The sequence below is a fragment of the Haemaphysalis longicornis genome, unplaced genomic scaffold, assembly GCF_048455015.1.
Source record: "Haemaphysalis longicornis isolate Haplotype H1 unplaced genomic scaffold, Haemaphysalis longicornis Haplotype H1 scaffold_8, whole genome shotgun sequence".
Classification (NCBI taxonomy): Eukaryota; Metazoa; Arthropoda; class Arachnida; order Ixodida; family Ixodidae; genus Haemaphysalis; species Haemaphysalis longicornis.
Window position 1 is genome coordinate 140,928,399 of NW_027526445.1, and position 26,209 is coordinate 140,954,607.

At 46.2% G+C, this 26,209-nt stretch overlaps 1 protein-coding gene across 2 annotated transcripts; it reads left to right on the top strand.

Moving 5' to 3' along the window:
• Nucleotides 1-176: 176 nt before the first annotated feature.
• LOC144150235 (UBX domain-containing protein 1) lies at nt 177-25,241 on the top strand. Of its 2 annotated transcripts, XM_077682091.1 has the most exons (10): nt 177-398; nt 498-551; nt 670-767; nt 1,707-1,803; nt 5,123-5,254; nt 8,362-8,481; nt 10,563-10,634; nt 13,995-14,151; nt 17,529-17,709; nt 25,016-25,241. In XM_077682091.1, the coding sequence occupies exons 1-10, from the start codon at nt 346-348 to the stop codon at nt 25,057-25,059; spliced, it is 1,008 nt and encodes a 335-aa protein (XP_077538217.1). In that variant the 5' UTR covers nt 177-345; the 3' UTR covers nt 25,060-25,241. The 2 variants fall into 2 exon arrangements, with proteins under 2 accessions (XP_077538217.1, XP_077538216.1); XM_077682090.1 differs by lacking the exons at nt 177-398; nt 498-551; nt 670-767 and adding an exon at nt 1,051-1,126.
• Nucleotides 25,242-26,209: the final 968 nt, after the last annotated feature.

Here is a 26,209-nt window from a genome sequence, read left to right on the forward strand (position 1 = left end):
GAAACACGAACATGCAAGGCGAGACGGCAAGCTAATGGCCATCGTGAAAATGAAAAAAATAATGCAAATACAAATTAATTATGACTGAAATGACGCTGTTTGGCTTCACTTATGGTTATGCTAGCTGCGTGGTTACTTTCGAACGAAAGGAGGAGACCCAAAGGAAACGGCAGGGCTGTCCGCCTTTCCGGCAGCCGCATCGGCAGCGTATCAACTCATTTGTGCGGCGAGAATTAGGTGTTTTGCGAGGACTACGGCCGATGAAATAATTTCGCGGCTTGTTTTTCAATTATTCATTGTGCTGGAACCCCACGGTTGGAGCCTGGAAAAGACCAAGACGCAGTCATGTCGTCCGCACTGGATATCCTGCAGGAAATGGGGTTCTCCAAAGAGAGAGCGTAAGCGGCCGATTGTCAACACCGAAATGTTTTGTCGTCTTGTTGGAGGAAAAAGGGCCCCGGTGTGTCGCGTTACGTTTTCTCTCGTTTTTTGTGCAGGCAAAAGGCACTGGAAGTGTGCGGAGATCAGACCGTCGAGGCTGCGATGGAATGGTTAGTTATTACACTTACGCAAAAGGCGCGGTCATGTCTGCGCTAAAATTGGTCGTGGTGTCGCCGAGCGAAGTCGCCTATTCGTGGGAGTCCATTTCTTTTACTTATCTAATTGCAGGCTCATAGCCCACGCCGATGAACCCATGGAGACGGACCAAGCGGTAGCCACTGTCTCGACACCGCCTCCGCCGGCTGCAAAACCCGGGCCAGAATCAGGTAATGGTTTAGGTTGCGACGATTGAATCGAACGGAATCAAACCAAACTTAATTGCTCGGTCTAAGGCCGTATATCTCGATTCCGTCCGCGGCGCTTCATTCAATGAGCAGTCTTAAAATAAATGTGGTTCGTGGTGACGAATACGAAACGCGCATCCATTATTCGAACGGCACGTGCTTGACAAGTGTTGTGTGGTGTTCTGTTGTTTCTTTGTGCGGTTGGCGCGATTGTGGTTGGTCCTTGGCTAAGCGCGAAAAAGTTTGCGTCCCTCATCTGGTGTTGTGTCGTGTTAACAGCATGCTTTCGGCGATTTGCGTTGTCTCCAAGCTGGTGTTTGGTTCGGGGTTGGCCGCCTGCGGTAGGCTTGCCGCGTTCTGTTTGCTTTTAACACTAGATCGAGGCACGGAGTGTTGTTTCCGAATTTGGGCGGTCCCGGTTCGGAAAAGACGCGAAGAGTGTTAAGTTCCGCTTCAAGCAACCAAAAATGTGTTCTGCGCGTGTCGGCGAGGTAACTTGCAAAGCTACTGCGCGTTCGGCAGTAGAGCCAAATATTACTGGGGGCCGTAATATTACTGTCGCGTGCTCGGTGCTCTAGCGAGCAGATTTGACGTCTAGAAGGTTTTGTTTCACTTCGTAGCTATTACAAGCGCGTCAGGAAACTCTCCTAAACCTTGGTGGCTCTAAAAATGGTCACTGTGCTTATTTTGTGTTTGTAAGCTCATTCACTCAATTAACACCAGTTGGAAGGTGTGTGCACTGCAAGCGAGCCTGTTTTTCTTCAAGTTCAAGCATATGTTGATGGAAGTTGCCATTTTCCCGCTGGCATGTGCGAATTCGGGTAAAACTTTGCATTGCCAGATACTGGTTAGTGTTGGCTACTGTGTGGCTTGTAATCTTTGATTACGCCTGACCATCTTCTGTGCATGCCCATGCTGCAGAAGCCAAAAATGACCCGGGAGAAGCCAGCAAGGAAGCCACATCCGAAGACAGACCGGTCTCGCCAGGGGCGTCTGCCAAGAGCTACAAGTGTGACGAGTGAGTGGAATTGATGCACTTTGGCATGCACACTGATTTTCAAAGGAGGAGGGGGAATTCCTTCTGTCAGTGGGACCAAGAGGGGGGATGGAAATGCTGCTTAAAGAGGCCATGAAGACAAAATGCAAGTTTGGTTAATTCAAAAGATTGCCTCGTTTTAGAATCATGCTGACACCACTTTTAACGTAAACTTCGCTCAAATAAGCTGTATAATTAGGAAAAATGGAATTGTCGTGCGACTCACTAGCTCATTTCCCGCAACACAACCTATGATGTTATACCAGACTGCTCTGCGATTGGCAAAGGCCGGCAGAAGCAAATGCAAATTAGGCAGAGCTTATAAGCTTGCTGAATGAGCTATTTGCGCTTAAATTTAGGGAACATTCTTTTTATAGCAGTAAGAATGGTGGGATAAACAGTGGAAGTTACGAAACCACACTTCAACATAGAAGTACCGATGCGTACTGCGCACACTATGCTTGGGATAGTCTCAGACGACACTGGCCGATTGACGCGAGCGACGGTGTCTTATGTGACCGTACTTGTTGAGGGAGCACCATGTTTCACGGAACGATTATTTTCTCCATGAACAAAAACAAGCCAAGTTCAAATACGGTCACAAACAAACCAAAGGCAGAAAACGGCTTGCCGCGGTGTGGTGGCGCCATCTAGGTTGACTAACATTAAGCAAGTCTCCGCTGCACACCAAGTTTAGCTGAAGGACCTGTTCGTATGATGTCATTGCAAACGTCGTTCAAACACACATTTTGGCGTGAGAATGAAAATTTTAGCTTAAATTGATTAATTTCGCAGTGAATAAAGCATCGTCTGCTTCTGGACAAGTAGTGCTGGGAGCTATATAGAACACGAAATCTTTCAAATAAAACAAACTTGTATTATGTCTTTTAAAAGGGCCGTGAAGAGAAAATACAAGCCGGGTTCATTGCAAAGATTGCTTTGTCCCGGTAGCAACGATATTCATTTTTTCTCAAGCTCCATACAGATAACGTAGATGTCAAAGAATACAGACGAAGCTATGGTGACTGTCCAGGTACTTTCTGGTTGGTTGTTGTTGATGTCACGGGACTTTTTTTGTGTAATTGGTGATAAGTTAGTAAAGCTACCTCCAAGCAACAGGACTGTGCCTTTATAGCGGTGGCTCTAGATTACTTTAATGCTAACGGGCAGTTAATACACTGACAACTAGTATGTTTTTAGCATTTCCATTAATATGTCCCTACTGACATCATGTAGCGAGAAATTCTGGAATTTTTTTGGGGGAGGGGGACACTACAAACTACACGTAATAAAAACAATCTTGTGATGATACACAACTGGCTCGCACAACAAACAACACAGAAGTTGCTTTATCAATGTTACGCGGATAGGCTGCACACATGTAACACACTCGCATCTGCTCACTTGTTCCTCACCACCTACCTCTGTGTAGCAGGTGTGGAGAACACCAATCTGTAATCCACATTATAATTCATTTGAGGCACTTTGCCCAATTTCACGCTCTTCTTGTCAGATGATGCCACCGATATCTTTTAAACGGGTTTCTAAGTACTCATTGGGAAGTAAATTTTTACGGCTGATATCATGTCATGCATAATCAAGAAGTTGCCCTCTGCACCAGCCATCGTCATTGTCTTTTTATGTCATTGCACATCTATTTTTACTGATAGGCTTTTTTAGTATATACTTTCCCAACACCTCCATCACATATCTATGTTTTTAGCGCTCTTTGCTCATAGTCAGCCTTGCATCATAAAAATCAAATCATAATCACCATCAATTTGAAGCCAGGATGGGGCCAGCTCCTTAAAATTAAACTAGGTTATATTTTGGCTTCATGGCCCCTGTAATTGTGTTCTTTTTTTTTTGCCTCAAGAAGGGCACTACTTATGCTTAGTTGTGGAGAGCGGAGGCCATGAAAATTATTGGGGCTGTACCGTGTTATGTGAAAAATTGCTAAAAATTTAGGTGTTGACGCTTTCAGGGTTGAATCAGGGGGTGAGCATAAGGATTTCCTTTGTTTTGTTTTTCTGTATTTTTTTAGTTTTTTGTTTTAAACATGGAAAAGGTGATCTGAACTATTGCAACTGCAGTTTCTCGCTTGTGTCACCTGCACACAGTGCGAGAAATTGCCTCTCGCTTCCTTAATTCCGATCCGACCGTAACACGGGCTTGTGCGGTGGTGGTGCCTTGCTGAGGTCAGAATCTAAAGGGCTGGGCTGGATATTTTGTCCGCCTGATCGAATGACCAGCTGCCTTCCGAATCCAAGTTTGGATTGCATTTGTAATTAGGAGAGCCTCCACTCCAGTCTTCGTTCGAAGGTTTTGCAGTTCAAATGCGTTAACAGAGGTGGCAGTTTCACGCCCGTGGCAGACGTGACAAGAGGTGATTTAGAGAGAGAGAGACGGAAGATAGATAAAAGAAGAAAGATGGGATAGGAAGACTGCAGGCAAGAGTGGCCCTGAAGCAGATGGCCCCGGGCAAGTATGGAAGTTTCATAGCACGGAGCAGAGTTAGGAAAGCAAATCTTTGGAGAAGACACAGAGGGTGGCAGCGCTGCCGTATGCACGGGGACCGAGTGCAGTGTTGGGCATCTTTGAACAGGGATTGCCAGTGTAACGTGAGGAAACAGCGAGTTGCCATCCTCATCTAAGGTCATACACGCGCCCACCGCACAACAACCATTTCGTCACCACAAAAAGCAGGTGACCCGCACTAAGCAAAAGCAGACAGAAGGGGATAAGACAAGCTTATATACTAGAAAACAGAACTCTACTACAGAGGGTAGGGTAGTTCTATGCGTGGCAGCTGTGTGTTTAGAACTGAATTTTTTTTTTTTTTTCAACGATAATGTAGAACACACAAGTATCTCAGTGACGCCGCTCAGAGGAAATGTTGTGACACACTGGTTTTGTCACTGATGCCAAAAGGGGTCAAATTTGCACTTGTCTGTCAAGATAAACGAGGTAGTATCTTGTCTTCTCGGCACTGTTTTGGTTACGTCATTGTAATGAGCAGTGATCACCAGTAGTTATGCTGTTTGCTTAGCAAGATAATGTAGAACACACAGGTATCTCAGTGACGCCGCTCAGAGGAAATGTTGTGACAGACTGTTTTTGTCACTGATGCCAAAAAGGGTTAAAATTTGCACTTGTCTGTCAATATAAACGAGGTGGTATCTTGTCTTCTCGGCACTGTTTTGGTTACGTCATTGTAATGAGCAGTGATCACCAGTAGTTATGCTGTTTGCTTAGCAAGTACGCCCTAACGTTTGGTCCTTCTGGCTGCTTCTCACTCCAGTTGCGGCAAGCTCTTCAAGAGTGCCCCCGAAGTGGAGTTCCACGCAGTCAAGTCTGGTCACCAGAGCTTCTCGGAGTCAACCGAGGAAGTCAAGCCCCTGACCGAGGAGGAAAAGATAGAGAAAGCCAAAAAGCAAGTTTACGGCAGCTGCTGTTCTAATGGAGGCGAAAAGCGAAAAAGCCCGTGTGGCTAGATTTCTACAGGCATTAGAGATCCCCAGGTGGTCAAACCTAATCCAGAGCCCTCCACTACGGGGCACTTCATATCCCAGATGGAGCTTCAGCTCATTGAACCCCCTAAGTCTGAATCTCAATCGTTGATTCGCTTGGTTAGGGAGTATGGGGTTTGAAAGTGGGGCTGTGCTCTTTAGCAGTGTACAACTGAAGTATTATGCATATTTTAATGGTTAGACATTGTCAGTACAGATTTATTGATAAAGCAGACCTAACACTCATCATCATCATCATCATGATCAGCCTATCTACGCCCACTGCAGGGCAAAGGCCTCTCCCATGGATCTCCAGTTATACCGCTCCTGTGCTAACTGCGACCAATTTATCCCCGCAAACTTCGTGGTCTCATCTGCCCACATAACTTTCGGCCGCCCCCTGCCACACTTGCCTTCTCTAGGGATCCACTCTGTTACCCTTAACGACCTACGGTTATCTTGCCTTCGCATTACATGCCCTGCCCACGTCCATTTCTTCTTCTTAATTTCTACTAATATGTCCTTAACCCTTTAATGCCTGAATTATGAAATAGGCCACAAAAAAATTTTTTTTTGTGTGTTTCGGCTTTAATCAGGGACCGTGATCACATTCCACATTTGTTTTATCTGGGGTGCAACTATATCGCCGACTTTTAGGTTTGTCGCGAATTCGCGACAACAGGCACTTAAGCCCATATCTCGAATAGAACTTCATCACCTGCTTTTAGGTTTGTCCTGAATTCGCGACAACTGGCACTTGGGTCAATATGAGGAAGTTTTGCCGCAAGAATAAAGGGGATGTCTGCAGGCCTGCGAAACAATGGCTTCTATGAAAAACATTTATTTCACAGATTCCAAGCCCAAGAAATCAACTGTCTTGAAAATAAAATCCTCGGCTCTAGGATTCCAGGACGGTATTTCCCGCTGTTCTCGACAGTCTGTTTTTTTCCACTTCACGGTCTGTTTTGCACAGGCAGTTGGCAAAGCCACCACGTCACCGTTTTCATCTTCACTGCTAGACGAAGACTCTCCCAAGGGCGCAGCCCGTGCTTGTGCATACGGATCGTAGTCAACATCGTCGTCATCACTGTCACTAAGACAGCTATCGTCACTCTTATCCTCAGGTGGCAGTCGTGTGCGAAGCCCTTTTCTTCCATAGAACGATCCAACGTCCATCCTCTGCCAAAAAATAAAAAAAAAACGTCATACCTGCAGTCACCGCGAAGTGCCAAAATGGCCGAGTGTCACGAATTCGCGACATACCACGAAAGGAAGAAGCATGCAACAAAAAACACAGTTTTAGAGAATGTAGCAGCTTATGGGCAGTCTCTTGAATGCGTGCCAATAGGGTAAAAGATTTGGGGAGCTTGTACTCACTTTGGTTAGGCAGAAACCGACGAAGAAGTGAGAGCTGTCTCACGTGGCTCGCGCTTCCCGCCAACCGATAGCACAGAACTGGCAGGATGCCGATAGATCTACTGGGTTCTAATTTTCAACATCTTGTACTAGATGGCGATACATGCCTGGAGCGCAACCACCCCCTCTTTGAATGAAACACATGACAGCCGCCGCTGAAGTGCCTAAATGGCCGAGTGTCGCGAATTCGCGACATACCAGAAAAGCATGAAGCCTGCAACAAAAAACGTATTTTGATTCAATGTAACACCTTATGGACAGCCTCTGAAATTCGTGCAAATAGAAAAAAAAATTCGGAGAGCTTGTGCTCACTTTGGTTAGGCAGAAAACGACGAAGAAGTGGAAGCTGTCACACGTGGCTCGCCCTGTCCGCCAACCGACAGACATTCTGGGTTCTTATTTTCAACAACTTATACCAGATGGCGCTACATGTCTGGAACGCAACCACCACATCTGCTGCAAACACATGACAGCCGCCGCTGATGGCAGCAAAGGTTGCGCGAGTTGCCTGGCCAGCTTATTCAGTATGTCGCGAATTCGCGACAACCGGCATTAAAGGGTTAAGTACAGACCTAGCACCACAGGGATTTAAAATTGCTTACACGCTTACACCATTGCTTACACGCTACTTCCCTGCACAAGGACTTGTGGAGGCGATAGTTCGCTGTTTCTGGGATTGTACTTTATTGTTCATTGCACCTGGCTCTGTCACCACGGTAGATGCTCTGACGAGGATACAAAGCAGGACGACGGCCAAAGTAACTGATGGCGGAAATAACAACGGCACGGGTAACATTTTTCTGTAAGTGGCATGTGGTGTTTAAAAATTGTAACTGCATCAGTTTTTATCGTCTCGAAGAGACGACTTGAAATTTATTCTTTTGAGAAAAAAAGCTACTGTTTTTGGAACCAGAGGCATCTTTTGAGATTGTTTGCAAGCTAAGCCAAGCGAGAATGGAACACTCTTTTCAGCTTTCCCAAGCGCTGCTGCGCTCATTGAATTGCAGCTCGCCCAGGCGGTATCATCGTTTTTTTTTTATCCGGTATAGTTTCCGAGCGAGGCACAATGGGTGGACATGTGCAAAGCATTGTTAAAAGCTGGCTATACTCGAGTACAACTTAGAACGACAACGGAAGTCACCGCCGCCGGCTGTTCCTCCGCACGGCACAACGAAGTGATTGCTGCGAGTATTTTGAACGTGATACGAGTTGGTTCCATATTTTTTTTTTTTCCACCTAATCTGCTTACGAACTACTGTAGGTACAACAATCAGACTAGGTGAGAAAAAGCGGGCGATGTTGCACATTGAGCGCAGTCTCCTTGCAAAACTCGCACGCGCATTGACATCCAGGTGTGTCACTTTGATGGAGTGATACACTACGCGAGCTATTGCGGTAGTTGTCGAGGCAGTGTTGTCGGACGTTACAATCTGATTTACAGCGCTACCAGTATCGGTGCTTCCGAAGAGTGAATTGCCGCGATAGTTGCGGTGCTGGCAACAGCGCCCTGTCTGTTGTTGAGAAAGGCCAAGTTGGGTTTTGGTTTGCATCCTTCAGCTTGTCAGTATCATCGGTGGCTGGCAATGATTAAAACTCTTGGATTTCTGGCCGCCAGGCTGGAAGAGAAGATCCGACAGCGGAGGCTGGAGCGGGAAGAGAAGGAGAAGAAGGAGGCCATCGAGCGAGAGAAGGAGCGGCGCAAGTTTGGCCAGGAGATCGCCACCACACGGCAAAAGTGAGGCCGATTCAGTCACTCTGTAAACGGCCAACGCCACATTGTTTTTTTTTCAGGCAAAGTCTGTTCGCTCACAACATTAAGAGGGGGACACTGCTCTTAAAAAAACAGCCTCCTGTTGTAATTTTCAAGTAACCTCTGGGAAACTTGTCAGTCTTGCTGCTTTTTTTTTTTTTTTTTCAACTCATTTCAAATATGGAATTATTTTTTTAGTCAGTCAATTAGTTACCATAACAAGATAATTAGATATAGTTAGTCATTTTTTTTGGAGGAACAATGGGCAAAACACTCGGGAAAGTCACATAACTGAAATCTTGTTATTGATACTACGACGCCTGGTGAGCGCAATAAGAGAATCGGTTTTTTGACGCATCCGCTTGGAACTAATTTTACAGTTCATTAAACTTTGCTGTTTGGAATGGGCACTCAAAATGGTTTCTTGCCACTGGTGGCACCGAAGTTTAATAATGAGCTGCGAAAATTAGTTCCAAGCGGATGCATCAAAAAACCGATTCTCTTATTGCACTCACCAGGCGTCGTAGTATCGGAAAATAACAAGATTTCAATTATGTGACTTTCCCGACTGTTTTGCCCATTGTTCCTCCAAAAATGGCTAACTATATCTAATTATCTTGGTAACTCATTGACTGACTCAAAAAATAATTCCATATTTGAAATGGGTTGGAATAAAAGCAGCAAGATGGACAAGTTTCCCAAACTTTACTTGAAAATTAAAAGAAGCTGCTTTAAGACCAGTGTCCTGACCCTTAGAAGAACCAACCTTTGGTGACTCGTTCAGCTCTATTGCAGCCATGGAAGGTGTTTCTTTAACTGAGATAATGCAGGAAGTATTTACAAACTTCCAAATGTCTCGCTATTGTGATGAAATATGTGCGAGAGTGATGTAACATGGGCTGGCACTAAAGACATCGCTATCTGTTTGTTGTTAACTGCACATTCACATTCAAGTGATACATACAGTCAGATGGCACCAGAGGCCCCAGTACAATTTCCCAGCCATGGTTCGTGGCTGGGGCTTGGGTTGGGGGCTGCCAATCACACAAACATGGCTCTGTGATGTCGTAGAGAGATCGCTGGAAAGGGGCTGCGGAGTTTTTCCTTTAATGTCTCGGTCGCACGTGTTTGAAGATTGGGATAAGATTGGTAGTATGGTTGTTGGGGAAAGCAGTCAGTCTTTGTCATGAACCAAATTTACTTTCTCTTCACGGCCCCTTTAATTCGTGCACTTTAGGGAACACGGAAGTCTTGTGTCGATTAAAATTGTGGACCCACTGCGGTGGCTCAGTGGCTAAGGCGTCGCGCTGCTGAGCACAAGGATGCGGGTTCGATTCCCGGCTGTGTCGGCCTTTTTTCTGACGGGGGTGAAAAGTGAAAATGCCCAAGTGTACGAGATTTTGGCGCACGTTAGAGACCCCCAGGTGGTCAAAATTAATCCGGAGCCCTCCACTGCGGCGCGCCTCATCGCCTGGGTCGTGTCGGCATGTTAAACCCAACAATCAATCGATAAAAATTGTGGGAGAGGAGGGGGCTTGCGCATTGGACTTGATTGGTGCAATTCGCAACTGACTATTCTCACAAGCAGTTAACCATGCAAGCAGTTCCATGGTTACCCGGCCAATGGAGTCTTTTTACGTGCTACAGATTAGATTGCAGAACTAAGTGTTCAGTTGGAGCCACAAAGTGGTCAGTTTAGCTACGGGTCATGGCTTGGATTGGCTTCAGGAGGCAGGCTGGCGCATTGGTCGCAGCCGTCGGGCAACACGGTCGCAAACTCGCGCCAAGTAGTGTTCCGTGCCGAACACCAGGTTCTTGGCCACGGTGCATCTCGTTCTGAATTCAGATCTCGAAACCCTAGTTCTTTGCAATTTGTCATGGTGACTAAAGACTGTGCGAGCTGCTGGAAGGTGTGAACGAAAAGATTTTTCACCTTTACAGCTAGGCCCAGCCGTGCTGTGTAAGGGGGCATCTTTGAGAGGCCTCAAATTGGGAGTGGGGGGAAGGTGAGGGTGTGGGAGCTGTGACATACCCCTCTCTCTCTCTCTCCCCCCCCTGTCTTCCAGGATCGAGGAGCAGGAGATGATGAAGCTTGCCGAGGAGAAGAGGCGGGAGAAGATGGAGGCCATGCTGGCCAAGTGAGTAGTGCAGGCGTTTCTTCTTTCCAGCCTTCTGCGGAACTTGTTGGTCTGCCCGTCTGGCTTGAATCGGCCACGAATGTTGCTGGTGAGTCTGGTTGCGAGTAGAAGGGGAGGAAGTGGGATGCAAAGTATCAGGGGGGGATAGCCAGTGCTGCCACTCCTGCACCAAATGCGCCAATTTCCGCCAGATGAGGTATCCTGCGCCATCCTGATAAAAAACCACGATTTTGCAAGCAAGTGCACCAACATTTGTGTCGCGCCAATCGCGTGCAGCCTGTTACAAGCACTACTTCGCAGTGGTCTCTAGACATGTACTGTAACTAAATTGGGTTGATAACTTGAACTCCCTGCACCCGTAATCGTTTTCCGCGGTGAGTTTGGTTGGTGCCGTCACTGTACCGCCGATACAGTGTTTTCGTCTAGCAAGTCATTGCAGCGCTGGCGTACCGCTGTTAAAAACTTTCCTTCTTGTTGTAGTTTCCAATAATTCCTGCTATAAACAATAGGTAGTTTTAGGTGGCGTTTATTGCCGGCCCTCTCCGCTCCGAGAGCCAGCGGGAGCGCCGTTTCGCGGCATGCGTGACGCGGTCGGCTGCAAGCTCTCGCTTCGCTTGTTGGGCTCGCGTAAGGGACCGCCGCAAGTGAAGCAGGCTGTGAAAAACAGCCAGTCTCTCTAAAGCACGAACCTCATGGAGCGTTTTCTGCTTGCAAAAACGCGCCGCGTAAGCACCCGCACTCTGCGCGCGGCGTGGCAACATGGCGGCGGCTTCGGCCGCGAAGTGGTGTGGGGAGCTCGAGCGACCACTTTTAAGCGCTCTCTAAAGCACCGTTCAAGGCGCGCACGAAGTTGCTTGTGTGGTAAAGGATCTTATAATGTGGGCGAAATCGGTACTATAAAACATCATCCGCGTCGCTAGTGAAAACGTCCATGCAATACCTGCCGGGGTAGTAAGCCTAAAAACCGCCGACGGAGCCAGCCGGCCGTGACCGGGCTGTCTCGAGCGCTTCAAAACCGCCCCCACGAGGCACGCGCCTCCCCATTGGCGCAAGTCGCCAGGCTCCTCCCACTGCCGCGCGCGACGCGCGTCATTTTGTGAGCGTGATAGAAACTGCCGCATGCGGGCGTGAAAAAATCGCACGCGCAATGCCGACGCCTGCATCTGCAGGCCTGCAACGCCTGCATCTAATAAAATGAAAAAAGTAAAACACGAGGGCTTGCCTCAACAATTAATAAACTAGAAAAGAGGCGCGTTGTTTTTTTGCTAGGCAGGTTTGTCGAAGCATTTCAATATTTATTATCGTGTTGCACGTTGTCTTTTATCCACACCAATCCACACCAGAAAGGAACTAAATACCTTGCAAATTATGTTTTGTTGCATTTTTGCTAGTGCGTGGATACTTGAGGATTTAATTGCATCAAACTTCTGGCGACTTCTAGCGACTGTTTAGAAATAAGTGAAAAAAAAAATCCCATTGCCCCAGGAATGACAGGTCGGGCTATAAAGAGCCAAATATGGCTACTTTTTCTCGTGGTTGTAAAACTTTTCTTTATTGGCTATTTTGCTATTTCTTGGGCTATTGGGAGAGCTGACTGTGAAAGTTATTTTTAATGCATGTTCGAGCCTGCCAACTATCACTCCTTGAAAAAGACTTCCCCTAGTAGGGACAAGAAGACCATTATTCTTGAGCTGTGCCGTCCATTTGTGATCACATGTGGGAAAAGCACCTTGAAGCGCATTCCATGACGACCTACACATCAATTACTGGACGATACTGGTCAATCTTTAGTGTTGAGAGATGCTTTGGACACATCTAGCAGTTGATGTTTAGTTGCTCCAAGGTGCTCCAAAACTGGCATTTAGGTGCTCCAAATTGCTCCAAAATTAATAATTTGCTGATACAAAAATTGCTCCAAATCACCGTTCATCAGTGGCACCATTGGATAGCAGAGGGAGAGTATGGTGGGAAGAAGGGGGGGGGTTGCAATGGTGGTAAGAGTAGAAGGGGTACGTAAGAGGAAACGGAGGGGGAGGAAGATGGGAAAGAAGTCAAGGGGGAGGGGAGCATTTGTACAGGGAAGATGGGGTGATGAAGGGGAGGAAAGAATTAATGGTGGCATTAGAGGAGAATGGTGTAATGGGAAGAGGAAGGAGAGGAGGGGGAGAGGGGTGGGCGAGTGAAAATGTGCGAATGAAAGATACGAAGGAGAGGAAGTGTTTGAAGGAATTGGAGGCGATGAAAGGGGGAAAGGGGCGAGGAAGAGTGGTGCAAGGGGAGGGGCGAGAAAAGAGGAATCAAGAATAAAACAAGGTCGGCAGATTATGAGAACGAGGAAAATAGGGGTAGAGTACAAGGCGGAAGAGAGAGGGGAAAGAAAGCGGAAGATATTTCACATCGGCAGGAGGGGCCAAAGATCAGACAAATGCGAAGAGGAGGGGGAGGAGGGAAGTGGGGCATGTGGGTGAAGATATTGGAAGGGAAGGTGGGGGAGGGGAAGTGTTGAAGGGAAGGAGAAGGGTGGGAAGAGTGGGATTGAGCCAGACTTGTAAAGGCAGGAATAGAGAAACGACTCCTTTCTAATTCTGAAAGCACCCCAACCCGCACAATGTGGGAGCAGTCATGAGTACAGGCCGGAATTGCGGAATAGTGGTCGAGCACTTGATTGTCTCTAACCCACTTTCTTTGACTTGCATCCTGGGAAAGCTTTTCCCTCCGTGTGTGTGTTGTTTCTGCGCATCACCTAGTCGGACATATTTGCGCCAGCCTGCAGCAATCTGCTGACGAAATCTGATGTTACCCTGAACTACAGCCGAAGATGGCGCGTCATAGTCACATGATCACAACTTTGCTTAAAATGCCTGTGTAGGGGACCCTGAATTGAAACAAATCTTTATTCTTCCCCCCTTTTTTCTTTAAACATTTCTGTGGCAGAAAATACTCAAAGATGGCGCAAAGTCATACCGTCACGTGTCACCAACCACCCTTAAGATACCTATGGATGGGGCACGAATTCAAAACTTTTTTGTTCTTTTTCTTTTATTTTAAAACATTTATTTAGCAAACAGTACCCGTGGGAATCTTTCGGTGTATTGTCGCCGCTGATCGCTACCTTCCCATCGAATGAAATTGAGGTACAACTCTCGTAATTTTTACCGGCTAATTTTTTGTACTTCGAAGCTAGAAAAAGAAAAGCAACACAACTGGGAAGCAAGGTGTCATCGCGGGAGTCGTGGAAGGGATGAAGGGGATTTCCACTGGCCCCTCTCTCTCTCTCTGTGACACTTTGTTCTGTTTTGGGAGTAGTCGGCAGTGACAAACGCGGCAATCCCTTTCCCTCCTTCACTCCCTGTTGAACAGGAAGCGGGTCCTGGAGGAGATTGAGAGGGACAAGCAGGAGCGGAGGGAGAGGTTCAACATGGGCCCACCCCCTGGGACCCCCAAGGTGGTCGCCTCCCCTCCCGCCGCCCCAGTGGTGCCCCAGCCCCAAAAGGAGTACGACCAGTGCAGGCTGCAGGTGGGCCACCATTGTGAAGCATTTTGTACCCTTGAACCAGCATGCCAGCTCTCCGGGAGTTGGTGTGAGTGTGTGTGCGTGTACAGTCCAGCCCGCTTATAACAAACACATCGATAAGGGTAAATCAGTTCATTTGGTCTGTTTTTCACTATATCTGAGCGTAAAATATTTGTATACAAGTGGTAACTGGAAATGGACGCCTGTTCCTTATGGCCAGTTTCGTTAAAACCGGGTTTGCTCTAAGCGGGCTACACTCTATAGCCGTTCCTCTGGCTATTGAAAGCCGCCGTGGTGGCTCGGAAGCCAGAGAGGGTGTTGTGAAAGGGACGGGCCTGTGAAACCCTTTCCGGTGATCAGGAATGTATGTAGTCATTATCATGATGTCAGGCACCAGAGATGCAGGGCTGCTTCTTTCACAACATCCTTCCAGACATGAGAAAATGAATGAGCAGGTTCATTGCACACAAGTTGTAGTAAAGTCTGTGCATTGTCAAGCACAGTCTGTTTTAGCCAAGGAAGCGTCACACATTACGGCATCTCCACCTCCAGCGATGACAGTCACATCTTGACTGCTAGGTGAAGGTTCGACTGCCCCGAAGCCCTCTCAGCGTTTATTCGGTGGGGAAAGATGCTTTAATTGCCGAGAGATTAGCAGTTGCAAAACACATTTCATTACTCGCGTCATCTCGTAATGTTTCGCGTGACGTAAACGGTTTCCGGAAGCAAGTGAGACAGTTCTGTGATCTAGGAGGAAAACTAAGACGTACCGAGCGAACCTTTGCAGCAGGAGGAGCCACTGGCCGCGCACTCGGTGTATATGGTAAAACAACTTGCCTGCTTACACTTCCGTTACCTGCCATTCTCTGTGCGTCAATCTTGGTACCGCACAGGACATGAGATGGTGGTTAAACAATGTCAATGTGCCGTGCGGCCTTTTACTTTACCTACAAAACGTCTAGTGGACAGCGCAACTGCAGCGCGGACGACGACAGGGACACTCTTTTCAATTGCATTCTTCTTATGTATAGTCCGATTTTAGTCGCTTTGGTGTACTCTTCTTAGCAATGTGGCACCATGTGTTAGTTTTAACAGGTAACAGCATGCAATGCTAAATTTGCGTAGCCTGCTATGTCAGCGCCACGACGTTTTGTCAGTTTTTTTTTTTTATAGTGTTTTTTTTTTTTTAATAGGCGTGAGCCGCGAGCTCCGGTTTTTCTTCAAACTGTACAAGTTTAGCACTGTGGAGATTGTTTATTTTTGTTCCAAAATTCACATAAAAAAATTTCAGTTTCACTTCTGAATTCTACGTAATATTATCTATGAGTAATCGTCTGCCTTCATTTGGTACAAACAATTATAAAATGTCTGCACATTCGGTGGAAGTTGCTCGCACTGTTTCATGTCTCAGGACCTTGTGAAAAAAGGCCTGGCCGTCGAGGCTTTTTTCTCGTGCTCTAGGCGTGTCGGGAACAAAATGATGCAACATGTGTTTTAATGATCATTGAAGTACATGCACAGGGGGTGAACATCTGAGGAGAATTTCAGCAAAATCGAAGAAGGTTTTTTTTTTTTTTTTTAATACCCTCTGAACTTGGAAGGTTTTCGTTTTTCTTCAAACTTGTGCGCCAGTTGCTTTTTAATGGTAGCTTGCACAAACGCGATTTATTTGTGCTTGCCAGGAGCCGCCCTCACTAAAATTGGAATGCTCTAGCTCCAGTACTTGCGATAATACTGGCCCACAAAACAAAATGTGCTCGGAGGAAGAATTGGAAATTTGTTACAAAAAATATCTTTTTCTAGCCAACGAAATTTTGGGGGTCAAATGTACAGCAGGCTTAGATTAAGCATGAAAATTACCATTCCCGCCTGATGAGTATATTTTTTGGTAGACGTCGCTAAATTTGGCCGCAGCGCAGGGGCAGGTAGCGGCCGGGGTGCGTTCCAAGTTTTCTTTTCAGTCAGCTGAAATTTTTTCCCGCCGAAAACATTTGGGAATCCGCACATTACATACATGCGGGAAGGAGGTGAAAATCAAGCGAATTGAAGCGGTCGACCAGCCATGCCTTGTTTGATCTCATCTGAAATGACCCACCAGTGATTTTTTTATTTTTACTTTTATAAACTATCCTTTGTTACATTTAAAAAAAAAATGTTTGTATGAAAACATTCCAGATGAACTTGAAATATAGTTTTGCGAGCTCGCTAATCGTCACCGCTATCACTATCGAATGACATTTATTTCGCCACGTAGACCCGCACGGCCAAACCAAATTGTCATGAACAGCTGATGTCGTTCACTTTGAATGAGATTAGGTTCGCCGTGTGGCAGGGGTATGAGCTCGTGCTTACAGAGCCTCCTGGCCACTATACTCGGTTACAACTCAAGAACGGCACCGCCTCATGTAGTGTATCACTCTGCCAAAGCGCCGGACCCATGACGTCAGTGCGCGCGCATTTTGAAAGGGGTTTGCTATGAATGCGTGATATGGTCTGCCTTGTCTCACGCAGTTTGTTTGTCGTCACTGGAGTCGTTTATAAGCATATTAAAGGGACCCAGAAAAGCTTTGTGAAGGTGGCAATCAAATGCATTCAGGTGGTAGAACACATAACGGGGGATTTTTGAGCCAAGTGTGAGCCTTATACGTTGTACGGACAACTTGTAAACAATTTTTGAAGATCGCCTTTCTCAGCCGCTGAGCGCGCCGCCGCAGCGAGCCGATCGCGGCTGACGCAACGCCGACCACGGCTGACGCAACGGCGAGGCGCCCCCCTGATTCGGCCGATCGTCGGTCGCCGGCAACGTCACTGCCATTGGCTTCCGGTTGCTCTTCCTCCTTCCTGCGCGATCCCGAGGCAAAGGCGGGTCTGCAGCGATTGACGCATGCCTAGGTGCAGGAATGTAGCTAGCGGAGAACGGACGTCGAGCATCGTGATGTCACATGGCTATTCCCAGTGTTTCCAGCTGCTTTGAAAGAAGCAGAGAGGGAGGAGGAATCGATCGGCAAGGGGGGAGAGGTGCACTTAATTGCTTCTGGCGCAGCTAATACTGAATGTAGATCAATAATTCCAACGCCACTGCATCGCTATATTGGTACTACGCGACAATAAAGGCCTTTTGTAACTTTTACAAAAGGCTTTTCTGGGTCCCTTTAAGTCCAAAAAATCACGGGAACGGCTCATGCCGTGTTCAAAATATTCCCAGTAACGCCCTACTTGCGCCGCGCGGAGAAACATCCGGCTACGGTGATAAGGCACAGCGGCAACTTCCGGTGCCGTTCTTAGGTTGTCACCGAGTATACTGATTGGCGCTCGCCCGTGGTGGGGTGTTGCGAGTGATTGTCGTCCTGGGGATGTCCTCTGGCGGTCCCTCACTGCAGATCCGGCTGACCAACGGGGAGACGCTGACGCAGACCTTCGGGGCGCACGAGGAGCTGGCAGCGGTGCGGCTGTACGTAGAGCTGAACCGGACGGACGGGGACCAGCCCTTCACGCTCATGACCAGCTTCCCGCGGAAGGTCTTTGCCGAGGAGGACTTCGTCAAGCCCCTCAGCGCACTCGGTGGGCCTCTTTTTCCTCCTCACTGGGCACCATTCGGCAAAGGAAAGTTTGACATCCACTTGAATGCAGCCGCACCTGCATTCAGGTGGATGTCAAATCTTACTTTGCAGAAACTTACTCCACCTTGGGCATTTCTCCTGAATCTGGTCGATTAACAACTGTCCGCCACTTCGAGTTGTTGATCGATTCGCTCTCGCGCCACAAATGACCAGCCTCCTGGTTAGCTCAGTTGGTAGAGCGACTGCTCCGGTTAACTCTTTCGTTACCGCGGGAAATTGGCCAATTTTTAGGGTCTAACAAAACATTTTTTTGCATTGTACATATTGGTTGGGCACACATTGCAGTGACATAAAATGCCGATTATTCCACGCGCTTTCCAACGACACCCAGTTTTAATACTGTTTTCCTAAATAATGATTGCGAAAAAAATTATCGAATTCGAAATTTCTGTCCACGCGTCGAAGAAAATAAGAAAACGTAGGTTGTGTACAATAAACCACCGGTAGTAGAAAAAATTGAGAATATACATTTTGTAGGTAGACATTTCAAAAACCCATCCTAGAAAAAAAAATTGAGTTGCGCAGTACAATTTGTGAGATATAAAAGAAAATGTTAGCCCGCGTGGTGCCCGTGCCATGTGGTGAAGCCCAACCACTATTTCAAATTTTGCTATTTTGGATGGTTCTCTAGAAGAAATCTGATGGTTTGACATTATTAAAGGCCCAAATTAGCCTCCACGTGATGTAAAAACACCTTGTCAATGATTATGACCGGCACAATATTGAAGGCAAGCAAGCGATGTGAAAAAATCCACTTGGAGTTGAGAACCAAACTCTTTGGTGGATGTTTGTTGACGTTCTGATGATCACTTATCAGTCAGAACTTTCATTTGCGGTTTATTATCATGTTCTGACTCACTGTGGTAACCTTGCTTGCAGGAATAAGGTACGATGCGCTAGAATCATGCCCAGCAAGCTTTCACCACCAAGCCGCCATCGGGCTGTGAAACGAGTTCAGCACTCCGAGCCTACTACATTGCAGCGCCACCTAACAATTTCGAAGAGAAACAAATACAAGGCTGTTGGAGACTGTCAGAATAGACAGTACTACTAAGAAGCGACACTAGACCTCCGGAAATACCCTCGTATGAAACCGAAACTGGCCGGTAAACAGCTGGCGGTGTTCAAGGCCGATTGGAAGCGTTCTCCTCGTCTGAACTGACACCCGACGACTTGATGTTATCGTTTCGACTTTCAGCGGAAGATCTTATCGCAGAAGCAAGGCGTAGATAAAGTGGAAGCGCGAGCAGCATGCTTGTTTGAGGAGCAGTAGCGGGCAACGGAGGCGCCATGGCAAATGAGCTTGTAGTTGGGTAACTGCGTAGTAGCGCCAAATATGAATTTCGCAATGCAAAAACGAAACCGAAACTTCTGGAAACTGGTTGAAAATGGCAGGCACACTTGCTAGACATGCGGGGGACCATCAGAAATAAGCTTTGGGAGAATAAAGCTGCCCTTTGTCCCAACCAAAGATCATTAGTGAATAGCTGGGGCCATTTTCAAGTAATTATCACCGCTCAACGCTGTCGGACTACAAAGCTGACCGCATTATTTGGTATTTGACTTGCCGGGAGCCTTTTGACAAAAAAAATATTATGGTAATGCAGCCTAGCGACGATATACATGTTTTTTTCTCAAGGGAAGCAGCCACGCCCCCTTCCTCAAAAACACACGCACCTCAGCTCGCAAAGAACGCCGTCAAAAATCTCACTGTCGCCGGAGCGGAAAAATTTAAACTGATTCTAAAAGGGCAGTGCCTAGACTAACCACTGACCACATTAGGTGCACGAGAAATGACTACAACATGTCGAAATAGGCAATATAAATCATCGATCACCGGTGATCGATTTGAATAGGCGTGGTAACGAAAGAGTTAAACGGTGGTCCCGGGTTCGAATCCTGAACCAGAACGAATTTTTCTTCAACTGCGAAGTTTCTGAGGAAGCTGTGTAGCTTTCCTTTGTAGCCGTATGGCTGCATTCAGGTGGATGTCAAACTTTCCTTTGCTGGTCTTGTACGAAGTAAAATGGCGCCTTTAGATAAAAAGCAGATGCGGAGTTGAGGGGGTTTGCGGAGTACGTTTGCCATTTGCCACCAACTACAGTGGGACACAGACTTCTTCAACACTTTAGTGACCGTGGAAAAATTTGTTGTTTTTGGGTGTTCTAGGAAATATTTTTTTCTTGCCAGAGAAAATGACTGATGCTGAAGTGTAACATATAAAATGATAGAGAAAGAACAGGGCTTTCCAACAGTACTAAATGCAAACAAGTTTATTTCGCACTTTATAAAAATTATAAAAACGAAAAAAGCAACAAAAGGAAAAAATATGACGAATACATCAATGCCACTTTGCATAGGGTAGACATAAAAAAATTTGAAATATACAATTTGAACATAAGGCTCTTCTAAAGTAAGACTGCAAAAATGTGCTCTGTAAGTACTAAAGTTATTTACATACATACAATTATATAAACACCAGTGCCTACTGGTTTTTTTTTGGGTACCGTACTTACTTGATTCTAACATGCCTCCGATTGTAACGCACACGGAACTTAGTGCCAAGAAAAACGAATGCGAAAGAAACGGGCGATTTATTTCCCAAAGTAATCTCACTCCTCGTCGCCCTCCGAGAGCTCCTTGTCGCTTTCCGCTGACTGCAACATCTCGTCCTCGGAGCCGTCAAGCGCGTTCGCGATGCCACACTTCTGAATGAACATTCAACCATGGTCTATGGGATCGTGGCCCACGCCTCGCACGCCCATCCCGTGAACTTCTCCAGAGGCGCACGCTTCAGCCGACCACTCGTGAATGTGTGGGAGCCACTCGTAAGCCACTCGTGGTAGCGGCACACCGTCGTTGCTGCTACTGCCATTGCAGTTATCAAGCGCGCAAGTGGAATGATTTGACGATTTGTGCGAGCGCTGATAGAAAAGCGTAGGCGCCTTGGCTTCCTGCGTACCCTGCCTGCGTCTGAAAAATCGTTGCTAAAAGCTTTGGCGCCATCTTGAGATGGCGATGGGTGAGACAAAATTTTCGTTGTTTTGGCGGTTTCGGTTTCGCATCCGATTCTTATGCGCGTGCGATTTGTCGGCCTATTTTTCCAAAAAAAAAAGTGCATGTTAGAATCGGGTAAGTGCGGTAGTCCAGGAAATATTTTTTTTCTTGCCACAGAAAATGATGGATGCTAAAGTGTAAGTTACGAAATGATAGAGGAAGAATGGGACTTTCCAACAGTAATAATGTCAAACAACAGATGCATTAAGAATTTTATCAAAAAATTGTGAAAACAAAAAGAAGTAGCCAGAAGAAAAAAAAGTCGCTGATAACCTGATGACAATGCTACTTTTTACACGGTAGACATGAAAACAATTTTAAATGTTTTTGTAAAACTGCATAAAATGTTGTGCCAGCAAAAAGAAATTCTGTACTTTTGTGGTTTTATTGCACTGTTCAGTTCATAAGCTTTCAAATGCAGCAAAAATGATGTAGATCGAACTAGTACATCCCAAGATATTGTACCCGACAGCTGACCATGTGGGAAAAAATTGGTTCTAAAAAACAGGGCACGAAGTTTGCAAACATAGGCAAAAATGGTCATTTAGGCGACTTCAAAGGTCGACAGCTTTGTGAATACTTCGATACAGCTATGATATTTTGCAGGTACATTCTTTGGGACCTGTATACTGTAAATAAAATTAAGGGGAGACGCGGGTCTTGGAATCCCGAAATTTGGCCAGAAAATCGATTTTTAGAAATCGCCATTTTCGATAAGTAGAGCTATTTTTCTACCTGTTAGCAAAATATCCAGACCCAGGAGTACGTATTTGAGCCATAATATCAATTTATAGCACCGACGACCGCTAAAATCGGCCAAGATTCGACGCGAAAATAGCATTTTTTCGACGACTCGCCCCTCGTGTTCTACGTGCGCCACGGCGTCCATCTTGGTCTCATTCGAAAGCGCGTCTTTTCGTTTTCAATTCCCCGCCAGAACCACTCCGTTTCGTCCGTTGGTTGCGAGTAAAACCGGGGTAGAAAAGAGACGGAACGCGCCGCGTAATTGGCTACTGACTGCACGTGACCGCAGGGCGCAACCTCATTGGCTGGGCGCCGTGGGTCGTCTGCTCGGCACTCTCATCACAGTGCAACGGCTCATGTGTTCGTCTATGCGAGGACCGGCAAAAGCCCCGCATGGCGTAAAAATAAAGTAAATATGTCTATCGATAACCGAAAGGAAGAACATGCATTATTAAAAGCGCCTGAAATACGATTTTCTGCTCGTGTGACGACGACTTATCGCGAGAACGGCGCCGAGACGGAGGTAGGCTTAGCGCCCGCGCGGGCTGCCGAGACGATAGCGTAGCGATATGATTACGCCTGCGGGGGCTCTAAGGTGCGTCTATCTTTCGATCAGCAGCAAATAGAAAGAAAAGAAATGATAAAGTGGAGGATGCCGCATGCAGACGTCGCAAGGGAAGTGTGTTCATTCTGTTATCAACGATGCCGCGGCGGGTCGGCCCGCACTCCGGCGCGCGCTTCCTCGTCGGCAGTTTACCATATAGATGAGCGATTTGAGAATTATAAATGTTCGCACTGTGCACAATCTGCGTTGGTGACGTGATACACGAGTAGATTAAACCGAAAACGTGGTTATCCCACCTAGCCAAGCGCATGCACGTTACAGAACAGTGGCGGGCATTCCGTTACCAGCCCCTTTGCTGCAACTCATTTCACGCGATGCAAATCCGATTTGATTGCTACAAATGAAGCAGTAACATAACAAAATAAACATTTACAACTGTGGTGCACGATCGGCACCTCAGCCCTAGTCGCCAAAGAGTGACGGCGCGCTGCCAACAGCATAAAAATTGAAGCAACGTTCTGGCTGTGCTTTTGTTCAGTTTTTCTGCCAAGTGCCATCTGTAGACAGAGGATTTCATAATTTTCCCATCAACTGATTTCAGCAAACTTGGTATGCTCGTGTTGAGCGAAAAGTGAGCTACATTCTAGAACCTTTCTTTTTTTCATATGCTCAATAGATAAAACTGTCACTTGTATAAAACTTCAACTGCGATTTTCTCGGCTTCCCTTTTTTTGCATATGTGCCTAGCCTTACAGGGGTTTTGAGATAGTTTTTTTCAAAGGATTTCTACAAGTGTTATACCGTTAAATTCGGGATAAAATGAACTGCATGCTGATGCTATTTTAATTGGCTCATTTTGCCCCAAATAAATGTTATGAGTAATAATATAAGCTCATTAAGTTTTCTGAAAACTGTACTTGGCATAATGAGACTAATTTTATCCAATCAACCAGCTTTACAGGAATATAAATAGCTTCAGCATGCATGGCAGGTCTTAAGCTACACATCCATACCATTTGTTTTTAAAAAAAGTTGAATAAAAGTTCCTTAAAGGCCCGTAAGAAATTACTTAATTAGGCTCCAGTGTTTTCTTTATAACTCAGAAAATAATTATACCACTTGAAAACTAATTACATATTTGAAATGAGGAAGACAAAACACATATGCACAGCGAGTTTCATTATCACAGACCAATTAATAAAAAAGTTCATTTCAAGACCCACGTCTCCCCTTAATACAGAAAATTGATTTTTTGGCAAATTTTCGGTCCTCAAAACCAGTGTCCTCCCTTATGGCCGCATCCTACGGCAGAGTTTTCAAACTGACCTAATGTGAAAATGTTTGCCTTAGCGACTGCGCTGGTTTGCAAGCGTAGCGAGGCAGCCACAGTCAAAGCGCTGCAAAAATTGTCCGCAGCATCGCCCAAATTTGGCCGCCGCAGCCGTAAAGAAGTAGGCAACACTGTCTATGGGCTCATGAAAAATCACGTCACTTCCACCGCACTTTTTGCAACGCATTGGGATGCCAGGGGCCTCTCCTTAGTATTTCCTCCGCGGCTTAACCTCTCTTAGATGGCACCACCATCTATCTAAATCTAAATGGCCGAGGTTATAGGGAGGATATATGGCGCGTTCATGCAGCTGTCTGCGAGTCAGCTCATAGCGCAGTCGGTGAAGCGGCAGGCACTTCCCGTAGCGGCGACGGAGTTTCCGCGTCGAATCCTGGCACAGTCGTGTCAGTGGAACTTTTTCTGGCGATGTCACGGATATCATGTCAGTCAGATCTCGATGGACCCCGGCATAAAACACTTTCGTGATAAAACTCGTTCCCAGCTTTAACAATCATAAACTGCGGTCTTTCCTATCGCTTTATGCAGTCTTTGAATCACGCATTGAAACTTAACCTGGGCTGTTTGTACACAAAGCAAAGTGTCACGTTTAGACACCACGTGGCACCACTTTTGCGATTACAGAAAGTTCAATGCCAAGTTAAAATTATTTTCACCAATTTATTTAGCAATTCCTTGGGGCTACCCCCCCCCCACTACATAAAATGTTGGCTTTCATGTGAGCTAGAGGACACACACTCCACAAAAATAAGTTGTCCGTAGCCACGGTAGATGACTGGAATAAATTGCCAGAAAGAATTTTTAGTGGAAATTTCACGAAAGCCCTACACGATCACTTTAGCAACTTTTAATTAACTGACGTTCGGGTTTTTAGCGACGCTTCTCAAAGTAGTACATGATTTTCTAGTTTTATTTGGATTGGAAACCCTGTTATGTTAGTACGAAAATTTAATTTCACCGTGGCCTGTTTATTTTGTAGTCTCCAAGTGAATTCTGAGTTGATGTTACCCCATTGTTTTTTATTGCATTGTATTGCATTGTATGGGCGTGTACATTCCTTTTGTTCTGCCCGTCCTGCTTGGACCATTTACTTGGTCTGCAGTATTGTGTAAATAAATAAATAAAATAATAAATAAATAAGGTTCGCTCCACCCCAAGTTGTCAGAGCAGCACTGGCTACCACTCCCAGGTGTAGGACATACTTGCATTCGCACAGATACACCAGAAAGTGGAGGGAAATGGAGCCTCCCTGGTTGCCTGCCAAGTTAGTTAGGAGGGAATCTGACACGCAGTGAGGAAATTGTCGGTTTGGGTCCTCCAGAGAGCGTGTCTTTCTCAAATGTAAGCAAACTCCTTTTGCAAAAAGAATGAGTGGCAATTCGGCAAAAAGTCAATGGAAGACAGTGTACTCAGTCAAAACTCTAGGCTAGGGAAGTAATTGGGCAATGTTTATCTCAAGCACATTTGTAAAAAGAAGCAGTCGTTTGGTGTGGTCCCCACTAATTATGGTTTTGTTTTCTTGTTTCACCGCAGGCCTGGTCCCATCTGCAGTGGTGATCCTAACTAAATCAAAGTGAATTTAATTTAAAACTATGCAATTTGAGACACTCCGGAGACAAGGCCTTCGTTCTGGATGTCATTGGTTGAGGGTGCTGTGAATGCACTGTGGAAAGGCCTGTGCAACAGCGTCGCCTCTGACCTGGAATAAACCTCTGTTCCTACCAGGTGCCTGCCAAGAATGGCAGGCACTTTTTTTTTACATGTGTCTCTGTTCTTCACATGTCGCTTTTTTGGCAACAAAATGCATCTAGGTGATGGCGAGGGCTGTTAATGGGTCTTTAATCAAAAACATTATTTTTTACAGTTATGATGATAAAAATTGGGGATCATATGTAGTTTTGCATTCTGATGATGGTAGATATAAAATTTGGTTTTGTGTGAACCGACTATATTCAGATTTATCCGGATTTTTATATTTGATTTTTTGACAGCCTTTGTAAAAAAACTGCTGGAGTGATGCAGCTGAACAAGGTACCAGTGAACTGTGCACAAATCAAGGAGTGCAATAAGACCACCATTATCATTCTATCTGGTCTGCAGCAGAAGTTACGACCGTTGGAGCCTGGAAGGCAAAACCGGCTTTTTTAGTTGCCACCTTTCAAGCCCGAACTTCAAACGGCCGCTTAAAGGAACCTTCCTTGAGGCGCCCTTATGAAAGGCGCCCGTCTCAGAGCATGCTAGGTTCCTCTGAGCGACGCTCTAATCGCAACGGAAGAGGATTCAATGGTGGTACACAGTCACTGAAACAATCAACCACACCTATCGTGGGACCAAAGAGCAGTCTCAACCATCGCAATCTCAGGAACTTGCAAACGGAAACTCCTTTGTAAACGAAGCGGGTGCCCTGCATTCATTTTCGAGCTGTTACATTGGCTATACAACAAAATTATATATTTTGTAACTTAATTTGCATTATGCCTGCCTTGCAATATGCCTGCCAAAATAGAGCGTATAATTACGAATAATCATGAGTAAAAACTACATTTACAAAGTCGGAATCTATGTCTAAACGAATGCCGCAGCCAAACGGCTGCAGGCGTGGACGACGAAAGAGCGTGGCGGTGTACACGCCGACGCGCTGCAGTCCAGGCAGGGCGACGTCGGACCTAGGTCGCCGAGTCTTACTGGCGGTACGTCGGCCATGGTGCGGGAGAGCCCAGCCTCGCC